The following is a 15,973-nucleotide window of genomic DNA, read 5'->3' on the forward strand; positions in this document are numbered from 1 at the left end:
CAGATATCTGTTATTTACTTGTAAGTGGTATTAAATTTTAATGTCTTTATAGCAGAAAGAGATTTTTAGAACTTAGATTTAATATTATTTACAAGAAAATATACAGTGCAAGGCTAAAATGTCACACATCCATTACATTAATGCACAGCAGATGTTTCTACCACATGTCCAGTGAGGTCCCTGCATTCACATCCAACACGTTGCAGAGCTAGCTTCCTTTGGACCCTGTCAAGAGGAATCAAGAAAGAAATTGACTTAAGTGTGAAAATATATATTTCCATATAAAGAACTGATCTACAACAGAATGAGATTTGAAAATATCTACTTGAAATCAGAGATAAGAGAAAGGAAGGCTACTGCTTCCAGGTTTTGAATACTTTCCTTGAAGTAGGTATTTTATTCCTTCTCTGGAAGTTCTCACCTCTTTCACTCTTAAATGCTAAGCATACTTCTTTATACACAGCAAATTTTGGCTCTGGAAGGCACATTGGCATATTTTTACTACTAGATTTCTCTTCCTCCTCAGCTAGGAATGCTTCTCCTGTCTCAGCTTACCCTTTTCCTCCTATCCTGCCTGGACACGCTTCCAAGGGACTGGCTACACACTGTATCAAAGCAAAACAGAAGTGCTTTTCCAATCCTATCCTCGTAAATTGTACACTCCCATACACTGCCATTAACCACAGCTTATCTATCTGCAGTGACCCACTATCTATCAGCATTGGTACACGGAGCAGGATGCAACTCCAACACATAGGTACCAAGAGCTGGAATTAGGTTCCATATCCCCTCCAACAGAAATTCTCCCGTTGCTATGACCCCTCTGAATGCTCAGTACTCAAAGCAAAACTTCCAGGATGCTCTTTTCTCTTTAAAGGCTGACTGAGCTGAAATATTTTTGCTCCTCACTAACTGCAATCACATTGGAGGACCGGTCTGCTCAATAGAGACATTATTGCAGTTATTTCCACTCCCCCTCCCCCCAGTACAACTGATAACCAAATAACCAGTTATTCATTTTAAACTTTTGCATTAAAATTGGTTGGAGCAAACTGTTCTCTTCCCAAGTGACTTCATGGCCAGTTAGCAGCGCTCTAGGGGAAATGTTTTTTAGAACTGAGGGCTCAATATAAAAAACACTGCCTTCCACCCCTCCTATCTCTTCACCTTGTGTTTGCCCTTTCATATCGACCCCCCCTCAGCTGCCTCTTTTAACCCATCACAATCCTGCAACCCTCCCAACTAAGTCCTACAGTCAAAAACCATGGGAACAGTACTTCCTTCTGTTTTACTCTTAGCATGTCCAAGACAGGAAAAGAGCTGAAGTTTCTGGTGGGAACATCTTCTTTTCCCTTCCTTTCTTCTAACGAAATGCGAGACAGTGAATCGCCTCCCTGTGTTCCCATCAACTCAAATGCTTTGTGTTAACACTTTATGTTTTAATGCTTTGTGTAAACACTTTGTGTTAACAAAGCCTTCACATTTTTTCTTCCAGCGCTATCTGAAGACAGTCGAATATTCCCATACATTTATTGGTAGTTGCTGTGGTACAAAAGCAGTTCAGTGCAGTAAAACAGTAGGGTTAGGTCAGGTCTTCCCTGCAGCACACAGGTAAGCCAGGTTACTTCCTTATTTTGCTTGGCTGGTTGGATCTTTTTTGGTTCTGTTTCTTGAACACTGCCCTAAATAGGTCAGCTACAGAACCAATGCACAGAGTAGGTTAAACTTGCCAAGCTGGTCTCATTTCAGTGGCAACAATGGAAGGTGCCCCAACTTGTCTGAAATCTGTCATTTGTTTATTATTCAAAACAAATCATTGCTCAACCCTGTGGTGTACTCTGGTGGTTCCTGGACACAGGACTCATGCAACAGAAATTCAAATGATAAATTAAGGGCTTTTTTTTTTTTTTTCTTTCAAATGAGATGGATCACAGAGCTAATGATACACATTCTGATAGGATTCTTTCTCCTTTATCTGAATGGCGTAAGTTAACGCTGCAGAGACCAAACTTGGAGTAAGAAGTTCATCTACCAAACAGAAGTGCTGGAGCTCAACCTGAGCTCTGCATGTGGAACTCACTTCTGAAAGCTGGGAAATCCCAAATTAAAATGGAGATAATCGTAGAAAGGCACGGGGATCCTGACAACTGATCACTGTCAATTGAAGCTGAAAGATGCCCCAAGCTCTGCATGATAGGTAAATAGGCCTACATGGACTTCCAAACATAATTAACAGAAATTAGGAAAGCCAGATTCACATGATTTCAACGCATTAATAATAAACAGATTATCCACCAAAAACTTGATGTATTTCAAGGGAACCACAAGTGTGCAGCAATGACAAAACCTGCCAGTATCTTGAAGAATTCTGTACCTATTGGAACAGTGTTAGCACATACCTTACTGAGCTCTGGGAAGAGTTCTTGAATCCCAATGTCCAACAGCATATAAGTTAGCTAAAAGAAAATGAAGGAAAAGGCATCAGCCAGCCACTAAGTTAGACCAAAGCAACACCACATCTTTTTACCTTTGTTCTGGATGAGAATTCTGCCCTCTGTCACAGCCATACTTTCACTTCAGGAAATGGCAAGTTTCCCAAGTGCTGCAAATTACCTGTTTGTTGAGCACCGGTTGCTGGATGCCATCAAACAGAAGCCTGATGCCTTCGTATTTAGCCTCTTCCCCAATGCACTTCCCTATTAAATCTAGACCAGATATTACCAACAAATACACAAGTCATTAGGAAGCATTGCAAAGTAGTTGTAGCCAAATAAGTAACATCCCAAGCATTAGTTTTAGTTGGCACAAAAACAACACCATAATTTTTCTTCACCTCCAGTAACAAAAAAAAAGGTTTTAATTAAAGAAAGAGTTCAAATTTTATCCCTTTAAAGTAGTCAAAGGAAAAAACAAATATTCCTTTGGTTCCTCCTTCCTCATCTTTCAGTGCTGCACACCAAAGTATTTGTTATGCTTTTAAGAATTTCATTCTATTGTCCTAATCCTTTTTTTAAATACGTGACAAGTTGGAATGTTTTAATTACTTTCTGAATAACCCAGACAATGAGCCCCTCTTCTGTAGTTTATATAGTTTAAATAGAGCTCAGATTTATCTTCTGGCTTTTTCTTCTATCACTTCTTTATCTGGTCTTCAACTGGATAAAAAAATACAAATCAAACAAGCTAAACATGAAGAAATTATGGTTTTAAGGACATTTGTGAAGACTTCTGTTACCTCAAGTCTTTATGAATGATTACACTGCATCCTCACTCAGCAACACTGAATTAAATGATGAAACTGAACTCTTGGGTTTTTTTCTTCGTTTTTCACACCTAAATATTCCAGTGAAACCTCAGCAGCATAGAAATTATGTTATTTGGAAAGCTAACATTACTGCACTTGCGTTATACTTCGACTTGAACAATTAATATAGTCATAAAGAGCCATTATTAACCTGGAATGTATCTCATCATTTCTTCGAACGTCTGCTTTGCTCTCTTCTGTTTGTCCTGGACAGAGCGCGGTTCAGAATTCTCACAGAACACAGCATCTGCAGTGAAGACACATTAATGAAACCATCTTTAGGCAGCTTCCTTATCACCAGCATTAGAAAGCTGGTTTGGCTTCAAAGTTGAGCTGCTTTTCTGTATGATCTTAACTAGAAGAGAACGGTGAGCCTTGATTACATTAGCCTGATCAAATCCAGAATAATCCACATGCTTAGAGGACAAGAATCTTTTGCCAATTTGTCTCTTCTCAAATTTTGAAAGCATTAGCTTCTAGGCTTGGCTCAATCCTTCTTTAAGTTTGTTATAATCTTCTTTAAATATTCCTTGTAAAAATTACCTTGTAAATCACCTTGTAAAAATTACTGTTCATAGGAAGTATTTGCTGCTCAGTCTTGATGGTCATTTTTGTTTTGTTTTTTTGTCTTTTACAGGACTTCTTGGTTTGATAAGGACACAGTTAGCCTTGTTGCAGAGCTTTGGCTCCATATTTCATTTAGCTGACTCTGTGGTCACACTATCCTTCTCTATAGTTGTGAGGTTTTGTTTGTTTCTTTTTAAATAATCTTTGTCTACTTCCCTTCTTTGAAGGTTAAAATTACCATAACGAAGAGAATTAAAAAAAAAAAACCTAAAGCAGGACTAAAGCAGTACATAAGTGAAAACTAATTTAAAGAAAGCATGAACCATTCACAAACTGACACACTAACCTACCTTTATTCTCCTGTGCACACCTTCATAAATTAATATTCATAATACCTCTTTTTTCTGTAAATCATGCTTGGTAGACAACAGGGCTAACATCATCTTTTTGCAACAAATTTCTGGAATGGTTTTATAGGCCCACCTGACTTTTAGAATTCCACTGGCTTTAATTGAGCATCACAGTGTAATACTCAAAAGAAGGGATTTCAAATGTCACACTAAAGCAACCCTTCAATCAAATATGGAACCACTGCTGACCTCTCAGCAGCGTTATCAGAGAAACCAAACGGTGCTCCTCACATAGCTGTTCTAACTTATAATGCAAGTAATAGTCCGTGTACAGTTCCAATGTATTTTTGAAGAGAATTCTTCCTCCCATCAGGAGATGATGCAGCCAGTCAGGAATGTGGAAGACCACTCTACCTGCAAAGTTATAGAAACAGATATCTACATGGTTCTCTTCATATGACAAAGGAGTCAAAAGAAGAAGCCATGACTTCTTCACTGACTCAAAAGAAGAAAAATGTATACAAGCAAAGACTTCAAGCTTGAAAAGCGATTCTTGTCCATATTACTCATCAAATACCCTTTAATTACTTTTATTTAGTTCTATAGGCTCATCTGAGAAAAGGGAACAAACTACACCCACAAACTTATACTCAGAAAGGCAGAAAGATAAAGCAAAACTGAACAATAATGAAAGATAAACTGCAATATTTTAGCACAGCAATAAGGGTTGCTTGCTGCTTTTTTTTAAATGGCTGTGTTTGTAAGTTGTATACTGTTACAGTTGCATGTCCTATGTTATATATGACTACTACATTAGAATTTTATTTCCCACCAAAGAACCCAAACTTCATAATGAAAAGAAGTGTAAGAATAACTAAGAGAAATCGCTTCTTACCAACATACATTAAGTAGTCATAGACTCCTTCTACGGTCATCATTTCCATGAAGTAGTTCTGATTCTGTCGTCTTTCTGTATTCTCAGACCGGTTTGCATTATTCTTGAATAAATCATTGAAAAGCTAAAAATACAAACATAACATGGAAGACACTGCCTTCAAAAATAAAAGGACCATCAGGCTTTTGTTGTGCATTTGCTTTTCATTTCACAGACCCTTTTTCTCTCAAGTACCTTTGCACAACTAGAATTTGTTACAGGCCTTGACCCTTCAATGCACCTTCAGAGGCATGAAGGGTGCAAGTCTGTCTGCCTTACATCATAGGGGGACTCTATGGCATCTATGTATTCCCTAAAACAGCCTTTTGTCTTGTGTTATGAAATAGGCAACGGGTTCTGGACAAAACAGTCGGAAAGGAAGAGTCTGTTACGTCCTGGAGGCATCTTACAATACCTCACAAAAACCATTAAGTGTTTATTTTAAGATATTTCATCCCCAAAGCTGTTGATGCAAAGATCAGGAAATACTACTGTACTATGAAAAGAGAGCTCAAAAGCCTGTGCCAAGCTTCTAACAAAGCTATCTCACTGTTAGAAGAAAATACAGTGCAATTATAGTACGGCCTAGATGGAAAATCTACCCTAGTGTTCACCAAAAATTTGGTGTTGAAGAACTTCCTTGCTATGAGACTGAGAAGACTACTACTAATAGACTTTTCTGTAGCACTCATGTGTTAAAAATTAATTCTGAAGAATGGTCCTTAATTTGCTTGTTCTTGGTCTACTCTCCATAGAGCAATTCTCCCTGAAGTGGACTAAGCCATAAAACATCCAGGTCATAATGGACCCTGAATCCAGCATGTCTCCAAGCAGAGTTCCTGTGCTCTTACAAAAAATTACATCAGGAAATCTAGCAAGATTGAAGTTTTGACTTGTACTTCGTCAGGTCCTTTCTTTTGTCAGTGCTAAACAGCTGGCATCACCTTCATAAAGCTCACCCTAATTAAATGACATCAAGTCATTACATAAATTACATGAAAGAGCAAACATAGTTCATGTACACTGGATGACCTGAATCCAAGAAAGTAACAAACCAAAGAAGAGCAGATAATTATTTGTGCCTACTGTATGGTATGTTGGTTAAAGAAACCTCTTTAAACTGAAGTCTACATGCCTTCTCAAAGCTGGAACTATGGCAATGGAAAAGATCGTAGTGGAATTATTGCAACTTCAACAAGAGCTTTTTTTTTTTTCTTTTATGATACCTCCAAGCTGGCTGAGATAACAGATAGCGCACCAACTCATAGCAACCCACAGTACAATGGAGATGAATTTCAGAGGAGTGTGTACAAGCCAAATTAAATCATTAACAGCACTCCAGTAGGTAATCTGAAACCAAAATGCTGTCTTTTGGCAGAGCTTTCCAGCTTCCAGAAGTTGTTTGTTTTTTTTTTTCACTTCCACCCCAAACCAGAAACAACATATTTGAAATACTGCATTATGCCTCTGCTCATGGATAGTCTTTCCTGTGCCTTGAGCATAATGATTCCTTGCTCATTGCCAAGCTTTGAAAGTTCACACTCTTGTACGTGGCATTAAGAAATGAGCAGATGAACAGATTCATAAAGTACATACTTCATACTAATCCACTGTGTGTTCTACAGTCTTTAGCAATGCACATCTGAAGGATGCAGCCACCACAACATTTTACTCTCAGATTTTGACTGAAAGTGAAAAACATAACTGTATACCCAATACAAACACAGGGGTTATATTCACGACTCAGAAAAGCACGTGATTTCGCTTTCACATTTCTGTTCATTTTACTATCTGAAACATGATATAATGCTCATTATTGTAATCATACAAAAAAGAGAAGCAATGTTATCCTTAAGTCAGATTTTTAAGATTAAACGGTAATTGTGATTACAGCACTGAAATATTCTTAAAAGGCTTTCAAGGGGAAAATTCCATTTAATGGTACTAGCTAATAAGGGAAGCCCAACCTCTTGAAGCAAGTGAAACACAAAAACCCGTATTAAGAGAACAACCAAAATAACCTCTAGTTCAGTAAGTTCCCTATTGTACCTCCATGGGAAAAGCTACTAAAGTACAAGCATCTACATAAAGCATCTAACAGTTACCTGACTGCCAGTAAGTACATATACCCCCATACATTCCTGTGTAGGTGTGAGGTTGATAAAAACAATACCATAGTTCTGAACAACATCCACAGCCAGAGGCATAAACTATTTTCTCTCTTCACTTGCAATGTAGAGAATTTGCACCCAAATGCTAAAAAGAGTGTATCTAAACCACTTCAATTAGCATTATTTAGCATATTTATTAGCAAATAAGGAAAAAGCTGTGTTTTCCTCCAAGTAACTGCAAATATACACTATATTGCTGTTGTTTCAGAACAGTTCTTATTGCCATTGGCGGGTCACCACGAGCCAGCAGCACAATGCCTTTGCAGGCATGCTTTTCAAAACCTGCATCAGCTGAGAAGTCCTGCTGCATTCTAGCAATTCTTATGGAAGTACGTTCAGAAGACTGTTGAGCTGGTACAGACAGACTAGAAACATAGCTAGGAAAGTTGAAAATGCTGTTTGGTGCCCTTAGAAGGAGCAGTTTTTTGCTTGGTTGTTTAACCAGAAAGGTTGGTAATTTCATCTGATGAATCTGATGGAGGATAAAATCCAATTGCTATTGGCTGTACTTAGGTTAACTGATCACATCCATTATATATTATGATGGGACAAAAGATAATGGCCTTTGGTTGTTACAGGGGAAGTTCAGGTTGAATATTAAGAAAAAATTCTTCTCAGAAAGAGTGGTGAGGCAGTGGCACAGGCTGCCCAGGGAGATGCTGAGTCCCCATCCCTGGAGCTGTTCAAGAACAGATGTGGCACTGAGGGATGTGGTTATATTGGGCATGGTGGGAATGGCCTGATGGTTGGACTAGGAGATCTTAGTGGTCTTTTCCTCCCTTAATGATTCTGTGATTCTATATTCATTAGCAGGAAATCACTGATATTTCAAGCATACAAATGCACACCAGGAATATTAAAAAAGCAGCAGCATGCAGACAACTTTCCAGAGAAACAGGAACGTTTGTGACTAAGCTCACGCTTTCATCTGCCCTGACAGACCTTTCAGCACTTCTTATTCAGCCTGCTGAAGGGGTAGCCTGGGCGTACTTTATTCCTGGCAACTGAGTTGGCAGCACACACACACCTCCTGTACTCTCAGTGGATTCTGGCATGCTGACACTAGAATAAGCCGATCTACATCTGTGGCAATGCAAATATCAATGGAAAATCTATCCTGGACTTCACCAAAAGATCTGTGCTGAGGAATTTCTTGCCATGAGGCAACACGCTCTTCTCAGAGATGGGCACTTGGAAGTGTTGCAGCTTGTTCCACCTTCTATGGCTGTTCCACTGCAGTATCTCTTCACTGACTCCGTACAGGTAGCTCACACAATCCTGGTACAAACGTTTTGCATATATGACCATCAGCAGTTTCTGTTGGGGCTGCACAGCACTTAAAATCTTCAGAATGAAGTCAAGTGAAACAACAGAACTGAGACTGCGGAACTGAGACTGCAGAACTGAGACTGCAGAACCAAACAACTGAAGTCTATAAGACATGTTTTGGGTGGTGATCTACCTTAGTTCACTGAATAGACCCTGCATTTCCAGCTTAGTTTTATCTGAAAGTAATGCAGTTAATGAATTCTCATACAGTTCTCTAGTATGGCAAGCAAAGGTGATCAGATCTGTTTCCCAAACAAATTCAGTAGTCAGAACTACAGCTGCACAGCAGAAGAAAGCAGTGTGGCTTATCAAATGAATCCAAGAAGTGACCAGATGCAAATGGCCTGGAGCCTTGGAACTGGCACAAAGCTTTTCCCAAGCATGGGCCGAGATGAAAAAGAGAAAACTGGCTGCCAAAGGAGGCACAAGCGCTCCAACAACTCAGCTGAAGGCTAAATTTCAAAGCACGCACGCAAAGGCTCAGAAGAGGCCAGAACATAGCACAACCCAGCCCTACCTCATCAGATCGTTACTAAATTACAGTGATTACGTAAGTATATGTGCTCTGACAAAACAGTAGATAGCAATTTTGCAAGAAAGCAGTCAGCATGTGAATGTCATGTGCATACATGCTGGTCAAAACTTGTAGCATGATTAGGGCGCTCCTCAAAGCAAAGTATCTTGAGCGCCCATCATTTGATAATAATTGTGGCTCTGCAGTTGACGAATTAATGTACGAAGCTTTCCATGCAGCCATCAAGTGCTGCACATTTCTTCAAACACACTTCTTCTAGGGGAAGAAGGAAACTCTAAAATAGTCATATGACTCAGTAATTAGTTCTACAGATAACTACAATCAAGTTGCTTAGAGGAACAGAAAATTCCCATGATAGACAGTGAGGAGGAACTGGGAGCTAGGGCTAGCTCCACTGTACTTAGCATAGAACTTGTAGTTGCAAGTTCATTAACGTCATAATACTACCAAAAACCTGCCATACTGTGGGAAATCAAAAGGCTCATCACCAGCAAGCACCATAAATACACTCTAGCTTGAATGGAAGCATTAGGCTTCTAGATTTGTTGATGTTAGAGCAACTAACAGTTAGGACCCATAATGTATGCTAGACATTAAGGTACTGCATACAAACATTTTAAAGGCAGATAACAAGTATCAGCGCTGTGACAGCTCTGGCTTGTAGCACTTCAACAAACTACTCTTTCCAAACACTCAAGTTCTTTACTTTAAAAAGGAAGCTGCCTTACATATTAAAACATTCCCCACTTTACATTTAAGTTTTCAGCTCTTCTTGTCTCAGAACTTCTAAGGTTCTTTATATTCTCATCTCCAAATCCGGTAAGAACTTAATAATAAAAACAACAAAAGAAAACAAAACAAGAAAAATCCAACCAGAATTAGCTCACATTGTGACACACAGATTACAGAGTGAAAGATCTCTCTCGTGGAGAAAAGCAACACAAAGTATATATGCTGTTCTATTTATGATTTTTTTCTGCTTTGCATTTTCAGAGCACGGTTGCTTTTCCCATCTCCTGTACAACAGAGAAGGAAGATGCTTACTGTACCTTCTTGTTGTTCTCAGAAGTGGGACTCAGAATTGTAAGCTCAGGCCTGCTTGGTTTAGGCTTGGGAGATTCACAGGAGTTGATAAAGTTCATGATGAATGGCTCCAAATGCTGACCTTTCTGAAATAAGAAATGAGTGGCCTGTGACTTACATAATTACAGAAGGGGAGGAAAAAAAGAAACACAAAGAAGCAATAAAAACCACCACAAAACGTGAGTTTCCAAACAAGTTTTTCACTAGCCTATACATCAGTGAGCTGCTAAAATTAGTAATTGAAATTAAAAGGCTGGCAATCTGGAAGACTTACCTCTTTCATCAGCTTTCCTGGAACAGATTTTATGATCTTACCTACAGTTAAAAAGAATAAAAAAGTCACTGCTTGATCTTAAACATACCACAGTAAAACTCTTTTCCCCTTTTCCCATTTTTTCCATTCTTTATGGTGCCCATTCTGACTCCAAGCTCTTAGTAGTATTTTGATATATCAAATTTTAAAATAGTTATTAGGACTTCCTAAGAGCAACACATGACAAATAATGAGTAAGGTGCAATAGCAAGGCATTTTTCTCTGCCCGTTGGTATCCAGCATTTCATTTTAAAAGTTGATACAAAAAGCTATGAAAAAGTCTTCCACATATCCAGCTTATAACTTAGTACTCAGTACTCTTCAAGATAAAATACTTAAACACAAAAATATCAAGATGATTATCTGATTGCTTTAAAAAGCAATTACAGTTTCTGGTGTCTAAGCTCTTAATCCTTCGTAATCATTTATCACAAAAAAGTCATAAGAACTGACTTGTCCTGAAAAGCTTGGCTTATCTGGAGAGACTGTGGAAGGCTGCAGCCTTGAAACTACCAGTGAGCAATGGTTTGAAAATTGGATAGGCTACAGCTGTGATCTTAAAAAGAGCTCTCACTCCTGATAAGGATACAGCGTAGTAACTTTAAATGCCAAAAAAAATTAGTTTTATTTTAGGAAAAATACTGCTCTGAACATACTGCTTATCTACATATTGTTAATTTTGGAACTTACATTGGAAAGTACGTGCAAGGATCAACTGATAATGTTATGAACTCTCCCTAGAAGCCTTACTGAAATGCCACACGTTGCTAAAATGATGTTTATGGGGGGGACATGTACTCTCACATGTGAATGTGTGAGATGCCTTAAAGTAAATGACACAAGCCTGTCTGAATGACACAGGTTCATCTAGAGGGAAGAGGTTTTTTTGTTTGTTTGTTTGTTTTTTCCTTTGTCTGAAACCAACCAACCCTTTAATTGGAAGAGGACCATCAAAACTCATTCCACATCTTGGTAACTTGCTGAGCACAGCCACCCCAGCAGGTCCATGTAATGAGAGAAGCAGAAATGCAACGGTGCAGTTCAGATACAGCTCTCCTGTACATATGCTGATGCCAGAACTACAAGTGTTACAGTTGTGTGAAGACAGAGAAGCTACAAAGTGGGACCTAGCAGCTCTAGCAGACTATCCGAGGAAGCTACATCTATGGCCAAGCTGTGAAGTCACACTACAAACTGCTTCTTAGATTTATTATCATAATATATACTATTAGATAATATCTACTTCTTAGATTCATTATCATAGATTTATTATCATTAGAGAAATTCTCTACCTCAACTTCCATTTGTCCTGCCTACATCACACACACCCCTGCCTCAAATATTTTTCAGCTGTTCAGATTAAAAGAGGATGCCCATCAATACCAAAAATATTTAATACTACGCTTTTCTGATTAAAATGAAAGTATTTAATTCACTAATACTCAAAAGTAAATTATATTAAGAAACAGTTTATATCACCACATCCATAAGTAATGCCTGGCTTGGCTAGATTTGACCTGGGACAATGCCATAAATCTTATTGTACCAGCACAGCTTATTTTGTGAGCGATAAGAGGTGTGAAGGAGCATAACTCTTCTTTCCCATATCCATATACTTACATAAGCTTATCTATTCATTGCTACTACCATTTAATTACAATACGTACAGTATGAGTAATTGTCAGCACAAAAAAATGCATATTACATACCAAGATTCACATCAGGCAACATTTTATCAAGAAACTGAGTCTCTCCTCCATTAGGGGACAGGAAGTCAGCTAAAAGTTGGCTGTTACTTAGCTCTGGATGCTGAAGAAGTTTCTTTGAAATAGAAGGAAAGAAAAAAGTACTTTAAAATTCATCTTTAAAAAGATCAGTTTGTCTATAGCTATACATACATACATATACACCCAAAAAGTGTTATATTACCATAGAAACTGCCATTTCCAAAATATTTTTCAGTCACGTGAAACCTTTAGTTAAAGTTCCATTTGTCCACTTGAACCCTTTTGATACTCCATTAATTAGAAGCAAAGAAAAAAGAAATAGCAGATATTCATTTGTTAGTCTTAAATTATTAGTTTTGGAATCAGCTCCACAAGACTGTACCTGCAGATACTCCTGAAACTCCTCCCTTTTGGATTTTAAGAACTCATAGTTCTTGGGACCAATGATTCTCTTTGAGGGAAGCTGAGCATCAGGAAAAGTACCTAGCAAAGATATTGAGCAGATTAAATTATTCCCATAACAGAACAAACATTGCTTTCCTTATTTTAAACTCCAGCTTGGTACTGGATAATAATCGCAGTAGTAGAAAAGTGAGTTTCCAGGTGATGGAGAACATACCATGAAATTCTGTCAGCTTTGACTCAAGCACATAAAATTCCAGATACCTCCTGTAGACTGACCAGTGCTCAGGTTCGTGCCCAACTGGGAAAAAAAAATACAGCAATAAAGTTAAGTCAGGTTTTATGCCACTTGGAAGATGAAATATGCAACAGCAAGTATATGTTAGATTATTACAGGAAAGATTTCAAATATACTTACGTCTACCCTACTGCAGTGATTAAAAAAATAAGAAATCCCATTCAGGTATAAAGTATTAAATTAAAACACAGTCTAAATGCAGAGAGAATGTACCAACAAGGAAATCATCATCTCATTTAGTGGATACCTAGATTCTAATCAATGGAGCACTGCAAAACTGACTATGTTAGATCTACCTTCAAAGTCTTAACAGAATGATTTACATAAATACTGCAGTTCTCAGCACCACTAGCTTGCATCCTGATCGTTCTTCCTCCTGGAAGATACCACTAAAGAACTCTTAAACACCTCCTGCTCATTGTGGAAGTATTATTTTCATTAACACAAATCCACATGGTCCTAGAATGATGCTATTCTTTCACTCAATACAGATGCATTGTTATCTGCGTACCAAGCTACTTGCAAGCCAGAATGGCTCCTAGTAACAAAATATTTTAGTTCGTTAGTAACTACATTTTAATATCATTTATAAAGCTATTCATTACACTAAAGTTCAAAGAGGGTCAAGGAAAGAACCACAGCAAACTTGTCTGGAGCACAAGTCTTATGAGGAGCGGCTGAAGGAGCTGGGATTGTTCAGTCTGGAGAAGAGGAGGCTCAGGGGAGACCTCATTGCACTCTACAACTTCCTGAAGGGAGGTTGTGGTGCAAAAGGGTCTGGCCTCTTCTCTCAGGCAAATAGTAGGACCCGAGGAAATGGCCAGAAGTTATACCAGAGGAGGTTTAGGTTGGACATTAGGAGAAACTTTTTCTCTCAGAGGGTGGTCAGGCACTGGAATGGCTGCCCAGGGAGGTGGTGGAGTCGCCATCCCTGGCAGTGTTCAAGAGGCGTCTGGATGAGGAGCTACGAGATACAGTTTAGTAGCTTGTGGCGCTGATAGGAATGGGAGGGTGGTTGGACTAGATGATCTTGCAGGTCGTTTCCAACCTTGTGATTCTGTGATTCTGTGAACAACTCTTCCCCCCACTCTCTCTCTCTTTTGGAAAAAAAATTATGGAACTTTTGCATGAAGTCTAAATGGAACTGATTCACACTGAGGAGCCACTTCCAAAATCAGAAAAATCATGCATGATTTACACATTGCAAACAGTCATGAGAATACAGCACAGATCAGAGCATTCTGAGTTAAATGACATTTTAATTACCCCCAACATTACATACCTGCCCTTCTATCATTTCTCTCCACATCAATGCAGAACACCGGAATTCTCTCCTTTCTGTCTTTTCTCTCCAAGGAAGGGTCATCAAAAAAATCTACATATGGGATGCTGATTTTCCATGCAGAAAGGTTGCGGGGTGTGTTTGGGGTACTAACAGCCTCCTCAGGAGAATCATCTTCCATCACCATCACGCCTTCTTCAATCTGTAAAGATTCAAACACTCCAGACAGTTCAATTTTAATTGGCTCTGTCTACCACTGTAAAGCACACATGATAATGAAGCGATCAAGTCTAAATCCGTGCTCAGGATCACTTGGGAAAGTAAAAGAACAAAAAACCCTCATGTCATTAATGGAGTTTTTAGTAGACTTTTTATTTTTAGATTGGCTATAGATTAATTTTAAGTTAGCATATTTTAAAGAGAACTAAAAGCTTTTATAGCATTATCAAGTTTCATATCTGATGTTTCAAAGAAAACAGAGAGAGAAATAAGAGAACACTGGAAGGAACAGATGGAAGAATGCCTTAGACACAGACCATTTGAGTACTGCTGGAACCTGCTTACATCCAGCAGAGATGCAGTGCATTTCCCGGCATACTGGGAACCAAACTGAAGACCTGGGCTTATTAGGTCAGGCCATAAAGTTATCCCAACACAATTAGAGACAGAAGCCAACAGTGCACCAAACTAGCAGGTTTCTCACTCCCAAAGCACAGTGCACTGGAGTATGCTGTAGAGGAGGCATTAATCTGATTTGGTCTGCAACGTAGATGCAACATAGCCAAGACTGGGAATGAATTATTTTCACAACCCAGAACTAGTTTTAAGCAAAGCCACCATCAGCATCATTCCATTTCCCATGAGTTCCAGTTTCAACATCACAGCCCCAAAAACAGATGAACCACGGAGCAACAGTGATCTAACCCTTGCTGGCTGTGTGTGTGAGGCAGCTCCAGTGCTGAAGCATCACAGGTTCAAACTTCATGCCACAAAATGTGAAGCTGTTTCCTCCACATGCAAGCAGAACTTGATGCTAGTGCCATTCCAAAATGACCCCATTGGTGACTCCAACACCACACTAACTCTGCTCTTTACAAACAGAAAAAGTGCCCACAAGCAATGTATCAACATATTAACACACAGCACATGTCTCTTGGTACCACAAGTTATCCAGGACCATTAACACAGATTATCTTAAATATCTCATTAGAAAAATCCAAGCTTCAACAAGTACCCTTGGAAAGCTATTTATCCAAACAATAGCTAAGCTGATTCTCATTTATTGCATGGAATAAAGAAAACTTTTAAAAATGACCTGAAAGAAAGAAAATTAGTTTTGCAAATAAAGGACACAGCATCTACAAGAAGGCAGCGTAGGGCTGGGCTGCGAATTGGGAGCACTGCTTTTGCTAAAGTTAAAACAAGAGATTTTAATGCAAGAATTTACAACATGTGAAACTAAAGCAAACTGAGAAGCACGAATCCAACTTCCCCCAGCTTCATAGTTTACAGCTAAATTCCTCTCAAAGGCCAAGTCTAGGTGGCTGAAGTTTTGCCTGTATTGGAATACATGGGATATATTGAGATCTGTGCTTCAGATTTGGCTCCCTGCATGTGAACCAATGCATTTTGGCCATGTATGCACTACAACGTTCACACAGCCATGACTCAATTGCAC

At 38.8% G+C, this 15,973-nt stretch overlaps 1 protein-coding gene across 2 annotated transcripts in view; it reads right to left on the minus strand.

Annotated features, from left to right (window-relative positions):
- Positions 1–60: 60 nt before the first annotated feature.
- SNX14 (sorting nexin 14) overlaps positions 61–15,973 on the minus strand; it is a 48,857-nt gene continuing 32,944 nt past the window's right edge. Inside the window, exons 18-29 of one of the 2 annotated variants that reach the window (XM_048934863.1) lie at positions 14,296–14,497; positions 12,933–13,016; positions 12,696–12,796; positions 12,296–12,407; positions 10,548–10,588; positions 10,240–10,359; positions 5,117–5,240; positions 4,471–4,635; positions 3,456–3,551; positions 2,614–2,705; positions 2,400–2,456; positions 61–225 (exon numbers count right to left, since the gene is read on the minus strand). In XM_048934863.1, the coding sequence (XP_048790820.1) occupies positions 187–225; positions 2,400–2,456; positions 2,614–2,705; positions 3,456–3,551; positions 4,471–4,635; positions 5,117–5,240; positions 10,240–10,359; positions 10,548–10,588; positions 12,296–12,407; positions 12,696–12,796; positions 12,933–13,016; positions 14,296–14,497 (1,233 nt within the window). In that variant the 3' untranslated portion in view covers positions 61–186. The remainder of the gene's footprint in view (positions 226–2,399; positions 2,457–2,613; positions 2,706–3,455; positions 3,552–4,470; positions 4,636–5,116; positions 5,241–10,239; positions 10,360–10,547; positions 10,589–12,295; positions 12,408–12,695; positions 12,797–12,932; positions 13,017–14,295; positions 14,498–15,973) is intronic. The other variant, XM_048934864.1, reaches the window with a different exon arrangement.

This window comes from Lagopus muta, chromosome 2 (genome assembly GCF_023343835.1).
Source record: "Lagopus muta isolate bLagMut1 chromosome 2, bLagMut1 primary, whole genome shotgun sequence".
Taxonomy (NCBI): domain Eukaryota; kingdom Metazoa; phylum Chordata; class Aves; order Galliformes; family Phasianidae; genus Lagopus; species Lagopus muta.